This window comes from Thunnus thynnus, chromosome 10 (assembly GCF_963924715.1).
Source record: "Thunnus thynnus chromosome 10, fThuThy2.1, whole genome shotgun sequence".
Lineage (NCBI taxonomy): Eukaryota > Metazoa > Chordata > Actinopteri > Scombriformes > Scombridae > Thunnus > Thunnus thynnus.
In genome coordinates this window covers 1454481-1469415 of record NC_089526.1, presented here as the reverse complement: position 1 = coordinate 1469415, position 14935 = coordinate 1454481, and the positions used below count along the sequence as shown (strand labels likewise).

Sequence of the window (14935 nt, the reverse complement as noted above, 5' to 3'; positions counted from 1 at the left end):
TTGTGAGCATGTTAGCATGTAGCTCAAATACAGGCTCACATCCTTATGATGTGAAATATATTCTGCTGAATAATATCTACCATCTCTGAAAAATACACGACAGATGAAAATAAAATTAAATAATAAATTAATATTTCACAGCAATAAATAAAACAATAAAACAGCCTCACATTCAACCAGAGGAGGCAAAAAGATAAGTAAATGTACCATGAAAATACAATAAGAAAGTCAAACATTACATATGTCATTCATCAATATTTTCAATACACCTGCTACCGTTCTGTTAATGTCACTGCATTTTTTTTTTTACCTTCCTCGGTATATTTATATCTGATACTAATCTCTTGTACTTGCTTTTTGGATTTTTTTCATTTCAAAAATGTAAGTACAGATAATTAGTATACTTTTTCATTAAGGTTTCCTGTATTCTGCAAACACAATATATACAAAAGTGGGCATGTCATTACACATTTATTTCCAGTGACACTTCCTGCAGCAACATTATGAACGTCAGTTTTACAGAGCAGTTGAGGTCTGATTGAAGAGGAAATTCATTGTTCTGATTCTGGCGAAACGCCCACAGCAGAGACGTGATGAGGAGGAGGATGTGGTGGGGAGGTGGTGGTGGTGGTGTCCGCCCTCTGAAGACCACATCCCATAATGAGTGAGGTCAGGCTCCTGCGTCAGGTCTTTGTGAATGAAACACTGTGACGCCTCACTGAGTTTCTGCACGGTCGGTCAGCAGCAACGCAGAAACTGTGGGGTCAGAGCGGACGAGGATTGTAAAACACAGTTTACATGTGCCACCATCTAGCTACTCCACCAGAGTTATACTGATGGAATTCACATCTTCTTTTGAGTTTAAAACTAATATAAATGTATACTAGAAATAATTCAGAGTAAACCTGCTTCTGTGTTGTTTGGAATAATTTGTATATTAGGTAGAGGCTGGAAAAAGATTTGTTTTTGTTTCAAATAAGGTGCGACAGATGTCATCATGTTATATCAGCGATTGTAAAATATAAGTTAAATATTGACCCTCTTTGTTCCTCCTGTCACCACACAGATGATACAATAACTCCTCTTTTTTTGGACTGAACCTTTAGTCAAACTTTTTGGTGTGACGGTAATAATTTTTTATAGAGAATATTAGACACAAAATTCAAATTTAAAATTGAATCTATTTTATTTGGTGCTTTGCTTTGTTTTTGAAATGTCTATCAAGAAAATGTTGAATGTCATTAATCTTATTTCTTTATTAGCAAAATTGCACATATACCACAGCAAATGTGCAAAACATGTCCTGCCCAGACATACTGAAATAGTGCACAAGCTTAATGTGATGAAGTCTATTTGTAATTTATAACATGTTCTATAAGAACAGCACCAACTGTCTCCAGACATTTTGTAAGATTTGTGAAAAAAATACTCTGCTTGGAATAATAATTTGTGTCTAATTAGTTTTTTCCACAAAAAAGTCCAATTATCTCATTAAAATCCTTAAAATCCTTGTTGAAAACTCTAGAATCTCTGAATCTGTAAATATTGTTGATTTCTAAAGTTTTCCTGCTGGAGACCAGATGTCTCCTCAGTGTTTGTGCACTGGAGGCTTCAAGTTTCCACATCACACTTGTTTAAGTTGCATACTGAACCACGATTGGCTCCAAACTAGTTGTGATGTCATAGATCCTGCAGGTACATCCAGGTGTTAAACTGAAATTTAAGGTGAGCACAGAGAAAATGTGAAAACAAACTCTGCACAACATCCAAGTGGAGAGAGACTTTAATCTGAGTGTTGGATGCATTCGACCAAACTATGGAACAGCAGTCAAGATGTGATGAGAGTAATGACACAATTACCTGTTGCCTCACATTTAATGGGAATCTGGAGCCTCTCCTGTGATGTATTATCATTTGTGCTCCACCTCAAACTTACAATGCCTTGTTCTGTTGTAGGAATGGTTACATTTTATAATTTCTTTTTTAAAGATCAGCTTCTATAAAGTATCTTGGTTATGTGTTGGACATGTAAACACCTGATGCAAGTTTCTGATCGTTCTCTGTTGGTGCAGAAATGAGGCTTAGATGTATATATATATATATCTGCTGCAGTCTTGTTAAGGAGATAAATTCTACAACAGCCAGCTGCGTTGGCTAACGGAGGGAGCTATCTACTGCTGCTACTCTGCCTTACAGTGGAGAGAATTGAAGATGAATTCTGGAAACTATCATTGGACCAACACGATGTCAATATTGCATTCTGGTTGTTGATTGGTTAGGGAGGCCATCCTCCCTTGGAGCATCATTTTACGTGTCTCTTCCAAAGAAGAGAGAAAAAATATGTTGTAAATAATACTGAGATTTGGTTAATTTCAACCAAATATTCTTTTTTATATTTTGATCTCCCTCTTGCCTCCCAAAAAATAGAGGATCAACCTCCTCTGCCTCTTTGGACCAGCCTCCACATTCTCCTGTCAGTTGGAGAGGAGAATGTTAAAGTACTCTTTGTCTGAAATCTCCTCATAAATCCCATGACTTTGGCCAAATCTTACATTAAAAATAATATTTTTTGTAGGAAATTTTGTTGCAAATCAATTGATACAGTTTTGAAAGTGGTCAGACTTATAGTTTAGACATCAGAAACCTCTGTTTGACACAAAGGTCATAGCTCCCCATAGCTTTACATTGTAAGGGTACTGTAGCACTGCAAATTTCGGGGCTCATAAAATCCAAACCGTTCAAGTTATTACAAAGTTTTTAACAACTTTTTTTCAGCACAGTGTCATAAGTCATGTATCAAAGTTTGAAGTCGATGCCATTAACACCCTCGAAGGAGATAGCGTTTGTTTGGAGGCCAAAATTGAGGCAAAGTCTTATTTTGAAAGGCTAATTGCGGACTTCTTTTTGGATTTAGGTCAGGGGTGTCAGCGTATGATTTGTAGGTTTTGATGAGACAAATAATTGAGTTTTTCTCTCTACGACATTCCTACGGGCCGTGGCGGCCATTTTAGTTAAATAGGTGGCGCTAGAGAGCACATTTTAGCACTGGGGGTTAATTTTTACATTTTATCAAATTTTTCACCAGACCTGATGTGCGTGCCAAAGTCGGTGTGTTTTTGAGCATGTTTATCAGGTCAAATTTAGGTCTGATGTCCCACAATATTAAAGAAATAAACACACGAAATACAGGTGGATTTATTGATTGGTTCCTTCCAATCAGTGCTCAGGCCCTAATAACAAAAGAAAGAAAGAAAGAAAGAAAGAAAGAAAGAAACAAACAAACAAACAAACAAACACACTGTTTTACAGTCGTCCTCTGTCTTTTGGGCTCGGTCCCTAATAATATATCAGTCAGAGGGATCAAAGCACTACTTTTACTGCAGTGCTTTAACTACATCAAGCTCATAATACTTATGTACTTTTACTGTAGTAGGATTTTTCATGGCAGGACTTTTACTTGTAATGGAGTATTTTTACATTGTTGTATTAGTACTTTTACTTAAGTAAAAGATCTGAATACTTCTTTCATCACTGCACATTTAAACCAAAACCAGAAAACAAAAAAAGGAAATTCTACATCCTTATTATCATATATAAAATAATAACATTATGTGGACTATAAAGACAGATGTATTTAGAACAAAAACACATTTCTTACCAAGAAGCACTTTAGCACCAACACTTTAATATCCTAAATGTAAAGGTGTAATGAAAACAAAAACAAGATTTTTAATCCTATTTCCACGTTTATTTGTATACAAATACAAATAATTTCTCTGCCTCAACAAATACAAATAAAAAAACAAATACAAATACAAATATTGGGCTCTGTGCACATCCCTATATACACACACACACTGTAAAAGGTCATCGTCCATCATGCTGAGACTCAGTCCAATGGTTCCCCAAGAATAGTACAGGCCAGGCCAACAACAACTCCTGCCAGGCTAAAAAAATATTTTTTAATGCCAAAAATAATGCCAAATATCCATTCATTCAGAAATCAATAGCATCTCAGAGCCTCTGAGCAGTGCTGTTCCAAATTGTGAGTCAACCTCCGTGTTGTTGCCTATGAAACTCTTGGTAGCGTAGCTCCTTTTAAGGAATATGGCAGTGCGTAAAACGTGGCGAGTGGCAGAAAAGTGACGGTGAATGCAAGCGCAGCAGAGGAAAAGGTTAACAGTAAGTTGTCAGTCTGGCAGTAAATGTACAGTATAGAATACAGTGAGTCAGTCAATAAATGTTGCAGCTTGTCAAGACCAAGAAAAGTCACGTCAACAGAGAAATAGAAAACGGAGAAATGTGTGGCTGCTGAGTCACTGGCAACCTCTTACCAGAAACAGAACCACCTGTGAAGTTCGTCAGTTCAGAGTGACTGAAGCCACGTCTCTTTCAAATCCTGTTTTCTTTATCGCTCTTCCTCTTGGCGTAAACTCCCCCTCCTTCTTCTTCTTCCCTTTTTCTCGCCTCAGTGGTTCAGGATCAGGGGTGGAAGTCTTCGTCCTCTAGAGTGAAACAGCCGCGGTGTTTTCCCTCTCAGTGTTTTTGTGTCTTTGCTTCAGATAAGAGAAAACACCTGCTCCCTTTCAGTTTGTCTTCTCTCCTTCAGCTGGTGGTGCACAGAGTCTGGTAGCTTCTCTTCTTCTGTGATCGCAGCAGAGGTGTCTGAGTGTCCACGTCTCGAGATAAAACCGTCCTGCCGGCTCTGCGGAGAAGTCCACACGTCCATCCGTAAACCAGACAGTTGAGGAAACCCTGAGAGGCCGAGGTGAAAGCCTGAGGGCAGAAAACACGTCACAGCTGAGACAGGAAATAATAAAGCAGCAACACATTTCAGCACATTTTAAAGGATTGTTTCAGCTGTGCAGCACGGTGGTGGAAGAAGTATTCACATCCTTTATTTGTTTTCTTTAGTAAGTAAAAGTACCAATACAGCAATACAAAAATACTCCATTACAAGTAAAACTTAAGTACAGCACTTGTATGAATTTTATATTACTTTCCACCACTGGTTCTGCATGTTGTTACCAAACTTTTTTGTCTTGTGACCTTGTGACCTCTCATCATAAGTCAAATATGTCTCTGAGATGTGAGCAGTTCAATCAAAGAGTGCTGCTGCTTCTCAGTTTGATCATTTTAATAGATAATAGGGGTAAAAAAAAATATCTGAAAAATAATAGCAGTTTGTGTAGCTGAAGTACTTTTTCTTCCTTTCTTCTTTTTAAACTTGATAATCATCTTGTGACCCATCAGATTCACTCAGAAGAACTCAGCACTCAAAGTAGGATATTTGGCCTCTAAAAGCTGCATATATGTGAAACTTCAGTGTGATGCTTTTAGGGACCAAAATTCATACTTGTAACTTGTTTGTGTTTATTCACTGTGTGCAGCTTTGGTGCCAAGTTTAGTTAATGGCACAAAACTGAAATTTTATAGATTTGTTCAGACCACAGGACGAGTTATCACAGTTTTACTGACTGTGATAAACAACGAAAGGCTTTGAAATTCAGACACTTCCTCAGTCCTGCCGCACGCTGACCTGTGATATGTAGAGGACGACCCCGGCCTCGCCCTGAGCTGCGGAGGGCTTCACCAACCGCATGAACGCCAGACCAACCGCTGAGGAGACAACAGACACAGATTCACATTTAAGAAACTGACATAACTCCTGTCTCTGCTGTCCAGTAACCATAGTGATCTGTAAACAAGAGGACAAACCTGGACCCCAGCAGAGGACGAAAATCATCGGGTACAGGAGCATCCGCCGGTCAAACACACGGAAAGAGGCCCGCTGCTGGTTGCCTAGGTAACCATTTGATGTCACAACACGCCGGTAGATACGACGGGCTTTTCCCATGAGCACCTGGTGCAGGAGAGGAGATTTATTTATTTAGAAATTAAGCTGCGAGTGAAGTCACTGATCACTGTTTGGTTTGTAGCACCAAACTCCATAAATAAAAAAGCAAAAATAAGAGAGTTGTCGTTTTTACACGCCAAACTGTTTTTTTTTGTTTGGACAGTCAAAAAAATATTTTTTATAACAAAACTTAATTATGTAAATGTTCGGTCAGGAGAGGAAGGAAGTTAAAATCTGATACAAAGACTGAAAAACTCAAACAATAAGAAATAAAGGAGATAAGGAGTAAAACATTTTAAAACAGCAATACAATAGAATAACTGATTAAATAAAAATAAATAAAGGTCATAGAACACTCTAATCAAAATCTGATTGATCTAATAATTATTATATTATTATTTGAAGAAGCGTTACAGGAAGTCTTGTCACACTGCTCTCCTCATAAATCACAGGAGACATGTTTGATCTCCGATGAACATGTAAACTCAGACTGACTCGGCATGTAAAGACGTGGTCTAGTGTGATAACTCACAGGAAACTGCACATTTTTGCTTGTGATACTTGTGTCATGCTCAAATTAATCTGTAAAGCACCTTTCATTCCACACTTCAACGTCTTTACAGATAACTGACAAGCTAATAAGACAGAACAAACACAAACAGCAAAAAGAATTTGACACTAATGTGTAAAACTTTTATAAACTCACCATGATGCCGATGAGTGTGAGGGAGAAGGTGGTGAGGAAGATGGAGATGCAGTAGGTGTGCAGCAGGCTGCAGGCTCTGATTGGCTGCTGGTGCTCTGAGGTCAGGTACAGCGCTCCGGTGTGCATCAGCAGACACCTGATGGTACGGTGCACGATGAGGGACAAAACAAAAATGATCAAGTATTGTTTAAAGTCATTTTTAAACATTTTTGCCTTCATTTTGCTGTTGGAGCCTGCAGAGACTCACCTGTAGGGCTGACTGAAGTTGGTTTGGCATTGGCTGATGTTTCCTTGTATAAACACTGGTGTCATCAGCAGGACAGGAAACACACTGCAAACACACAGAGGACATTTAATCACTATTCCTCCTCAAAATGTTTAAATGTTTTTCAGACTGAACTCTGGTACAGAAGAGGATTAAATTTGTTTTTCTATTTTTAAACAGGAAAATAAAATTCACACTGCTTCCTTCAGAGTTACTAAACACGTTGATACGCACCCTGAAAGCAGCGCAGTGATTTTGCCGGCGGTGCTCACTCTGTTGGAAAACTGGGGAGGAAAACAGACAGGAAAAATATTCAGACATGAACAAAAGGAACCAATCAATAAAGTTTTCTAAGGAATCAGTTTGGTAACTGGTGGATGGACACAGACTCTAAATTCAATTCAATTCTTTCTTTGTATATTTGCAAACATAAACCTCCTTCAAATAATGTGTTCAAAATCAACCTGAGCTTCCAGAAAAACATTTTCTTGGTTGTACTGAGTGATGTTTTTATATTAATCTTATTATAAATATTAATACATTTAGAGTGTCTCTAAAACACTACTTTTCTTTGACAGTGTATATAACAAATACAAATAACGATGCTTGAAATTATCTTAAGCTTTGGGAAAGTTCACTGTAGCTAAGAACTGGTAAGAAATGTGTTTTTGTTAAAAGTAAATAGTCTTTATATTCCACATAATGTTATAATTTTGTATATGACAATGAGGAAATAAAATTTCCTTTTTGGCTTAAATGTGCTGCAGTAAAAGAAATACTCAGATCTTTTACTGCAGTAAAAGTACCAATACAGCAATGTAAAAATACTCCATTACAAGTAAGAAAAACAAAGTTCTGATACACAAATCTGTTTTCAGTTTTTGGACTTTTTCTCTAATCTTTAAATTTTTGCTGAAATATTGGATCATTTGAACATTTATTGAAATGAAAGCATATGAGAAGTTTAGAGGGAAAAATCACTATTTGGTGGAGCTGTTAACAACTCATAGACATGTGAAATGTGACCCCGACTACACACTGCTTTTTGTAAGATGTCAAAAGCCAAAAAGGTTAGAAACCACTGGTTTCATCTTTAACAATGTGTTGTATTTTAAAAGCTTGTTATATTATCCATTGTGTCAAAACTTCATCTGAAAAGTAACTAAAGCTGTCAAATAAATGTAGTGGAGTAGAAAGTGCAATATTTCCCTCTGAAATGTGGTGGAGTGTAAGTGTAAAGTAGCATCACATGGAAATACTCAAGTAAAGTACAAGTACCTAAAACTGTACTTAAATACATTACATGAGTAAATGTATTTAGCTACTTTCCACCACTGTAAATGTGTGGGTTTTATGTCTGATTTTGTGTGGTTTGTTCTTTGTATGTGTGTGGTTGTATTTAAAGTATTTAAAGTAAACTAAGAATGGATGCATGTTAGTTTGTACCTGTACAGGATATCCATCCATGCAGCTGTAGAACTTCTCCCTGATTCCTGTGTAGAGGTTCCACACGTAGTTGAGTGTGTAGAAGAAGGAGGTCATGTACAGAACCTGAAACAACAAAATCAGACAGCAGGTTTGTGAACATCGATCACTTTCACTGCACTTATTTCCTAAATGGGAACTCTCGTGTCACGTTTGCACTTTATGAGAAGAAACAAAAGGAGAGAACCATCAGCTGACCCGGAGGTCGGTGCTTCTGAACAATAAATGTAGGTCAGGATTGTTTTTCTGTCCCTCTTAACATCCAGTCTGAAGTTTGTCCTGGTTCTGCTGCTCTATTTCATCCTGGACTGACCCAGTTCAGATTGGTTCTGGACACCAGACAGTCGGGGTCACTTTAATTAGTGGATCTGTTTACTGTAGAATCATCTTCTGATGACTTTTAAAGGACCATTCTGGTGTTTTTGAGTGTTTAATTGATTAAATACAGCTCATATTTTGGGCAAAAATAAGTATAATGACTTCAACACTTGAGATTATCGTGGGCAAAAATAAACAAACAAATCTTCTGTACTATTTTGTGAAACACTTCATGCTGTAGCCAACCATGTCATATTTTAGAAGGATAATGAAGCTGAAATTGCTTTAATACTTAAAAACTGGAAAAAACCTACAAGTTCAGGATAAGAACAAACTCCGGTGTACCAAGACAACACAACACTCAAACTTTCCTGCCTTACTGTAGACTATTTAATGATCTGACATTTTGGTGGCAGTATGTCTTCTTCAGAGCTCCAAAGCACTTCTTTGCAAGTTATTACACTTGTTTTCTACCTAAAGTTAAACTTGACTTCTTGAGCAATAAAGAACACATCCACTGAGGTTCTGAGTATGATCTACAAAGAGGACAACTCATGTTTTATTTCAAAAAGTAAAAATGTAATCTTAAAAACGTATGGCATTCATGTGGTGTTGGAACAATCAGAAAAAGGAGTTCCCAACTGGGAAAATTCTCTTGAAAACCCCCTCATGTTGGAACAACAACTTGGAAAGTTGGTGAAAATTTTGATGCACGACCGAAAGTGGTCGTCATAAATGCAAAAATATGGTGGACGAAAGTAAATGTTTGGTTGATGGCATTTTTACTAATTCACGTACTGCATATCAATGTTTTGCTCGCATGCAATTTGTAAGATGGTATTAGGTTGTAACCATTAGTTGCTGTTGATGTAGAGTAACCTAGATTAGTTAGAAAAGTTATTTATTAGCATAAACCCTGATAACGAGTCAGGTAAAGCAATATTTTAGTGGTTTTAGGGAATGAACTGGTGCAGCAACAAGACTTAAAAGCTCATGAACACAATGAAGTCAGAAGAACAATGACCCAACTCGGGAAATGGGACCATTGGAGGAGCATGTGAATGCAGTATAAATCCCGATATGGGACCATAAGGAACAAAACGTATAATTATTAACACTAAAGCAGGATTTCAGAGACATAGAACAGGCTGTCAATGTCCACACATCCATCTGTGGCAATCCTCTGTTGACAGATATGAAGAGTGATCCAACTCTGTACCAAGACTTCCAATGAGCCTGATATAATGTCACATTTAACTGATTGAACCCAGGCCACCTGGGTGAAAACCAGGTATCCTGACCACTAGACCATATGGGACTTGGTTTCCGACATTGAGAGCAGCATTCTAGGTTGTAGTAACTTGTTAGGTTTGTTGATAAACCATTATGATGATCACAACTACAGTAAGGATGGTGGTCATAGCTGCCAGAAGATCATTAAATCACAGTCACAAGATAAAAACATCATATCCTGAGATAACTGACCTCACAAAGGGCGAGTAGAAACCCAAGAAAGCTGCTCTCAGGGCTTGAAACTAGGTCCCATATGGTCTAGCGGTCAGGATTCCTGGTTTTCACCCAGGCGGCCCGGGTTCAACTCCCGGTATGGGAACATGTATTCACCTGCATCTCCTTCAGTGTTTATTTGAAATTAATCTGCTAACTCACTGCTGTGTTAAATTGCAGTTCCTCTCATGTCCACTATATGCTGCACTGGGAAAATTGTCTAGTGAACAGGAAAACCCCAAATTATCTCTACAAGTATAAAGTCAGTACATTGATTTCTGCAACGTTCAGCTGTCAAGAGGTATTTTCAGTTTTCTAACGTGTGTTTTTATGGAAATGTCGACATTTAAATTAATTAAAGGGATGTTATGACCAATAGATATTTTAACATAAAGCCTGAACATATTGTGTCCCATATGGTCTAGCAGTCAGGATTCCTGGTTTTCACCCAGGTGGCCTGGGCTCAACTCTTGGTATGGGAATGTTTGTTCGCTTGTGTCTTGTTTCATTTCAACACAAAAATTTCCATCTAAATTATATATTAATTACAAAACTACATGTTCATATGCTGGGTGTTGAAGCATCTAGTCAAACTGCACTTCAACACACTAAGTTTTAGCTGTTAGCTGTTCTTTATCTGAGGTTAAAGACCATAGAAGTACAGCTGATGTTCCCATACCAGGAGATGAACCTGGTCCACCTGGGTGAAAACTAGGAATACTGACTGCTAGACCACATGGAACCTGGTTTCAGATGCTGAGAGCAGCTTTCTTGGGTTGCTAATAACTTGTGAGGGCAGTTATCTCAGGATATGATGTTGTTATCTTGTGACTGTGATTTAATAATCTCCTCGCAGACATGTCCACTGTCCTCACTGTAGGTGTGACCTCATGATAATGCTTATCCTGGGATAACAGACCTAACAAGTTACTAGAACACAAGAATACTGCTCTCAGCATGTGAAACCAGGTCCCATATGGTCTAGCGGTCAGGATTCCTGGTTTTCACCCAGGCGGCCCGGGTTCAACTCCCGGTATGGGAACAAATCATATATTTACCCTTTATCTGTGTCCCTAAAATTCAGCACAAGAAAAGCTAACAGCTTGAATTAGCACTGAAGTGTGTTAAACAGTGGAACAAGATGCTTCACCTCCAAGATATTATTATCATAAATATTAATAAACCAAGAAAACTGCTCTCAGTGTCTGAAACCAGGTCCCATATGGTCTAGTGGTCAGGATACCTGGTTTTCACCCAGGTGGCCCGGGTTCGACTCCCGGTATGGGAACAGATCATGTATGTACCCTCTATCTGTACACATAAAATTCAGCACAAGAAAAGCTTGAGTTTAGTGCTGAAGGGTGTTAAACAGTGGGACTAGATGCTTCAGCTTCCAGTTTGGAAACAACCAGTCTAATGTAATTACTTACAGTAGAGCAGGACTTCAGTAGTAAAAGCAAAGTTAGCTGAGGCAGCAGGAACTTTAGAGGATTTATGAGAGAGTATTAGGACTCAGCATGAGACTAGATCAATACACTCTTCCCAAGACAACATGATCTTATTTATTTAACCACTCAATACCAACTTAAATGATTCTAGGTCATAATGAATTCATAGGAAATAAATACATGCTTGTAGATGTTCCCATAACGGGAGTTGAACCCAGGCCACCTGGGTGAAAAGAGGAATCCTGACCTAGAATCCTAGACCATATGGGACACAACAACAGTTTGAGATGGCTGCCAGAAGATTATGAAGTCATCATCCCAAAATAGCAGAGTCCTTTGCAACCCAGCAAGGTTGCTTTGAGAACCTGAAGCCAGGTCCCATATGGTCTAGCGGTCAGGATTCCTGGTTTTCACCCAGGTGGCCCGGGTTCAACTCCTGGTATGGGAACATGTATTCACCTGCATCTTCTTCTGTGTTTAATTAAAATTAAGCACTAAACTTCTCATCCCTTACAGCCCTGTTCATTCTCTTAGTTCTGCAGACCAGCTGTTGCTCTCAGTTACCAGAGCGAGGCTTGAAACAGGGTAGAAGGGTATTTGCTGTTAGGGCTCCTCAGTTCACTGCTAGACCATATGGAACCTGTTTTCAGATGCTGAGAGCAGCTTACTTGGGTTGCTAATAACTTGTGAGGGCAGTTATCTCAGGATATGATGTTGTTATCTTGTGACTGTGATTTAATAATCTCCTCGCAGACATGTCCACTGTCCTCACTGTAGGTGTGACCTCATGATAATGCTTATCCTGGGATAACAGACCTAACAAGTTACTAGAACACAAAAATACTGCTCTCAGCATGTGAAACCAGGTCCCATATGGTCTAGCGGTCAGGATTCCTGGTTTTCACCCAGGCGGCCCGGGTTCAACTCCCGGTATGGGAACAAATCATATATTTACCCTCTATCTGTGTCCCTAAAATTCAGCACAAGAAAAGCTAACAGCTTGAATTAGCACTGAAGTGTGTTAAACAGTGGGACAAGATGCTTCACCTCCAAGTTTGGAAACAACCAGTCTACTGTAATATCTTACAGTAGAGCAGGACTTCAGCAGTAAAAACGTAGTAAGCTGAGGTAGCAGGATCTTTAGAGGATTTATGAGACTACATGAATACACTGTTCTCAAGACTACATGTTCTTATGTATTTAAACACTCAAGAGCTACTTAAATGATTCTAGGTCATAATGAATTCATAGGAAATAAATACATGCTTGTAGATGTTCCCATACCGGGAGTTGAACCCGGGCCGCCTGGGTGAAAACCAGGAATCCTGACCGCTAGACCATATGGGACACCACGACAGTTCAATATGGCTGCCAGAAGATCATGAAGTCATCATCCCAAAATAGCAGAGTCCTTTGCAACCCATCAAATCTCCTCTGAGAATCTGGAACCAGGTCCCATATGGTCTAGCGGTCAGGATTCCTGGTTTTCACCCAGGCGGCCCGGGTTCAACTCCCGGTATGGGAAGATATGTTCACCTACATCTCTGTCAGTGTTTATTTGTAATTAAGCTGCAAACTCACTGCTGTGTTAAATTGCAGTTCCTCTCATGTCCACTAGAAGCTACTATAAGAAAACTGTCTTTGTTGAAGTGAACAGAAAAACCCCAAATTCTCTCAACAAGTATAAAGTCAGTACATGAATTTCCACAACATTCTACTGTCAAGAGCTATTTTCACTTATCTAATGTGTGTTTTTATGGGAATGGTGACGCTTAAATTAATTAAAGAAATGTTATGACCAACAGATATTTTAACATTAAGCCGGAACATTTTGTGTCCCATATGGTCTAGCGGTAAGGATTCCTGGTTTTCACCCAGGCGGCCCGGGTTCAACTCCCGGTATGGGAACTGCTGCTCTTGTAAATATTTACGCTATAGCAGAATATCAGTTGTAAATTGTGTTAAAGTCAGTAAAAATGAAGTTAGCACAGGTAGCAGGTTGTTCACAGGCTTTATGAGACAGTATTGGGACACAGCATGAAATTACATAAAGATTCTTACGTATTCAGTCATTGAACATATACTTTAGTCAAGTCATAATTAACTCACAGAAAATAAACGTGTGCATGTACCGTTGACATTCCCATACAGGGTGTTGAACCCAGACTGCCTGGGTGAAAACAAGGAATCCTGACTGCTAGACCACATGGGACATTTACACTGAACAGAACATTGTTCATATTTGCCAGAAAATAATGAAATTGGAGGCACAACAGTTTGGTATAGTAAAATAACTATTAATAAACCAATAAAACTGCTCTGAGGATGTGAAACTAGGTCCCATATGGTCTAGTGGTCAGGATTCCTAGTTTTCACACAGGCGGCCTGGGTTCAACTCTTGCTATGGGAATCCACCTAAAACACTCTCAACTTCCTTATTTACTCTTTGTTGTCCTCAGATTGTTTAAGTTTAAGAAGTTTTAAGACTACAACAAACTGACTTCATCGTGAAGTACAAAAAGTAAGAAAAGATTTAATGCTGCAGTTTCTTTGGTTTTCCAGCAGGAAGAAAATCACTACAAACAGTTTGTAGGAGATACAGGTTTGACACGTCCATCCTCCAATCCCTGAGCTGGTAGGAGGGAGCAAATCTAAATTTTGATGATCATCAGCTGCACCTGCCTCCAACACTCCCCTGAGATTTACTTCTGGATCGTTTCCAGCCTCTAAAAAGCTTAAATGTAAGTAAATCCAATGTTTTTTCAGAGTACAAAACTAAGTGAAATGAGCATTAATTTACTGAGTTTATGTTTGATAATGTGCAGAAGCAACACGGTTCTTCAGACATGTGATGTGTCTTGTGGAAGTAGGTTTCCCCTGATAAACATGTGAAATGGAGGTTATGTGTTTTCTAGTAAAAACCCACTGAAGTTTTCTAGTTCAGTTGATCTTTTAAGGAGGAAGTTGAGATTTTCCAGCCATGGACGCTCTCTCACGGTCAAGGTGAGATTAATGTCAAGGTTCCTTATTATGTCTATTTTAAGGTTTGTTTTGAGAAGCAGGAAATTCCACAATATATCCAAAACAATATATCCAAAACCTCAAAAGTCCCATCCTAAAGAAAAGAATCTCATGACTCTGTCTGACCCCGACAGACCTGCTGGATTTCACATGCCGAGTGTTTCTCTAAATATTACATGTTTGTGACTATAAATAAGCAAGTTAAAAAAATAAATCCACAGTCATGAATTAATTTGGTTTTAATTTGATCAGATTTGATTGACAGCAGCAACACAAGCAAACTATCAGATTAAAGTTCTTGTTTCATGAAATTGTGACATCACATTTCT

At 38.5% G+C, this 14935-nt stretch overlaps 1 protein-coding gene, 1 long non-coding RNA gene and 8 other non-coding genes across 10 annotated transcripts in view; 8 read left to right on the top strand and 2 right to left on the bottom strand.

The window, feature by feature from the left end:
- Nucleotides 1-3745: 3745 nt before the first annotated feature.
- Nucleotides 3746-14935, bottom strand: part of tmem116 (transmembrane protein 116) — a 17522-nt gene continuing 6332 nt past the window's right edge. The window contains exons 5-11 of the mRNA XM_067600382.1: nt 8275-8379; nt 7063-7112; nt 6811-6894; nt 6564-6699; nt 5719-5863; nt 5540-5619; nt 3746-4776 (exon numbers count right to left, since the gene is read on the bottom strand). Coding sequence (XP_067456483.1) covers nt 4606-4776; nt 5540-5619; nt 5719-5863; nt 6564-6699; nt 6811-6894; nt 7063-7112; nt 8275-8379 — 771 coding nt within the window. The 3' untranslated portion in view covers nt 3746-4605. The remainder of the gene's footprint in view (nt 4777-5539; nt 5620-5718; nt 5864-6563; nt 6700-6810; nt 6895-7062; nt 7113-8274; nt 8380-14935) is intronic.
- trnae-uuc (transfer RNA glutamic acid (anticodon UUC)) lies at nt 10172-10243 on the top strand. Its single transcript has one exon. It is a non-coding gene; the product is annotated as a tRNA-Glu (tRNA).
- Nucleotides 11108-11179, top strand: trnae-uuc (transfer RNA glutamic acid (anticodon UUC)). Its single transcript has one exon. It is a non-coding gene; the product is annotated as a tRNA-Glu (tRNA).
- Nucleotides 11354-11425, top strand: trnae-uuc (transfer RNA glutamic acid (anticodon UUC)). The gene has a single exon. It is a non-coding gene; the product is annotated as a tRNA-Glu (tRNA).
- Nucleotides 11962-12033, top strand: trnae-uuc (transfer RNA glutamic acid (anticodon UUC)). The gene has a single exon. It is a non-coding gene; the product is annotated as a tRNA-Glu (tRNA).
- trnae-uuc (transfer RNA glutamic acid (anticodon UUC)) lies at nt 12453-12524 on the top strand. Its single transcript has one exon. It is a non-coding gene; the product is annotated as a tRNA-Glu (tRNA).
- On the bottom strand, nt 12861-12932 carry trnae-uuc (transfer RNA glutamic acid (anticodon UUC)). Its single transcript has one exon. It is a non-coding gene; the product is annotated as a tRNA-Glu (tRNA).
- Nucleotides 13039-13110, top strand: trnae-uuc (transfer RNA glutamic acid (anticodon UUC)). The gene has a single exon. It is a non-coding gene; the product is annotated as a tRNA-Glu (tRNA).
- trnae-uuc (transfer RNA glutamic acid (anticodon UUC)) lies at nt 13422-13493 on the top strand. The gene has a single exon. It is a non-coding gene; the product is annotated as a tRNA-Glu (tRNA).
- LOC137190771 (uncharacterized) overlaps nt 14205-14935 on the top strand; it is a 14064-nt gene continuing 13333 nt past the window's right edge. The window contains exon 1 of the long non-coding RNA XR_010930283.1: nt 14205-14326. This is a non-coding gene — a long non-coding RNA (uncharacterized lncRNA). The remainder of the gene's footprint in view (nt 14327-14935) is intronic.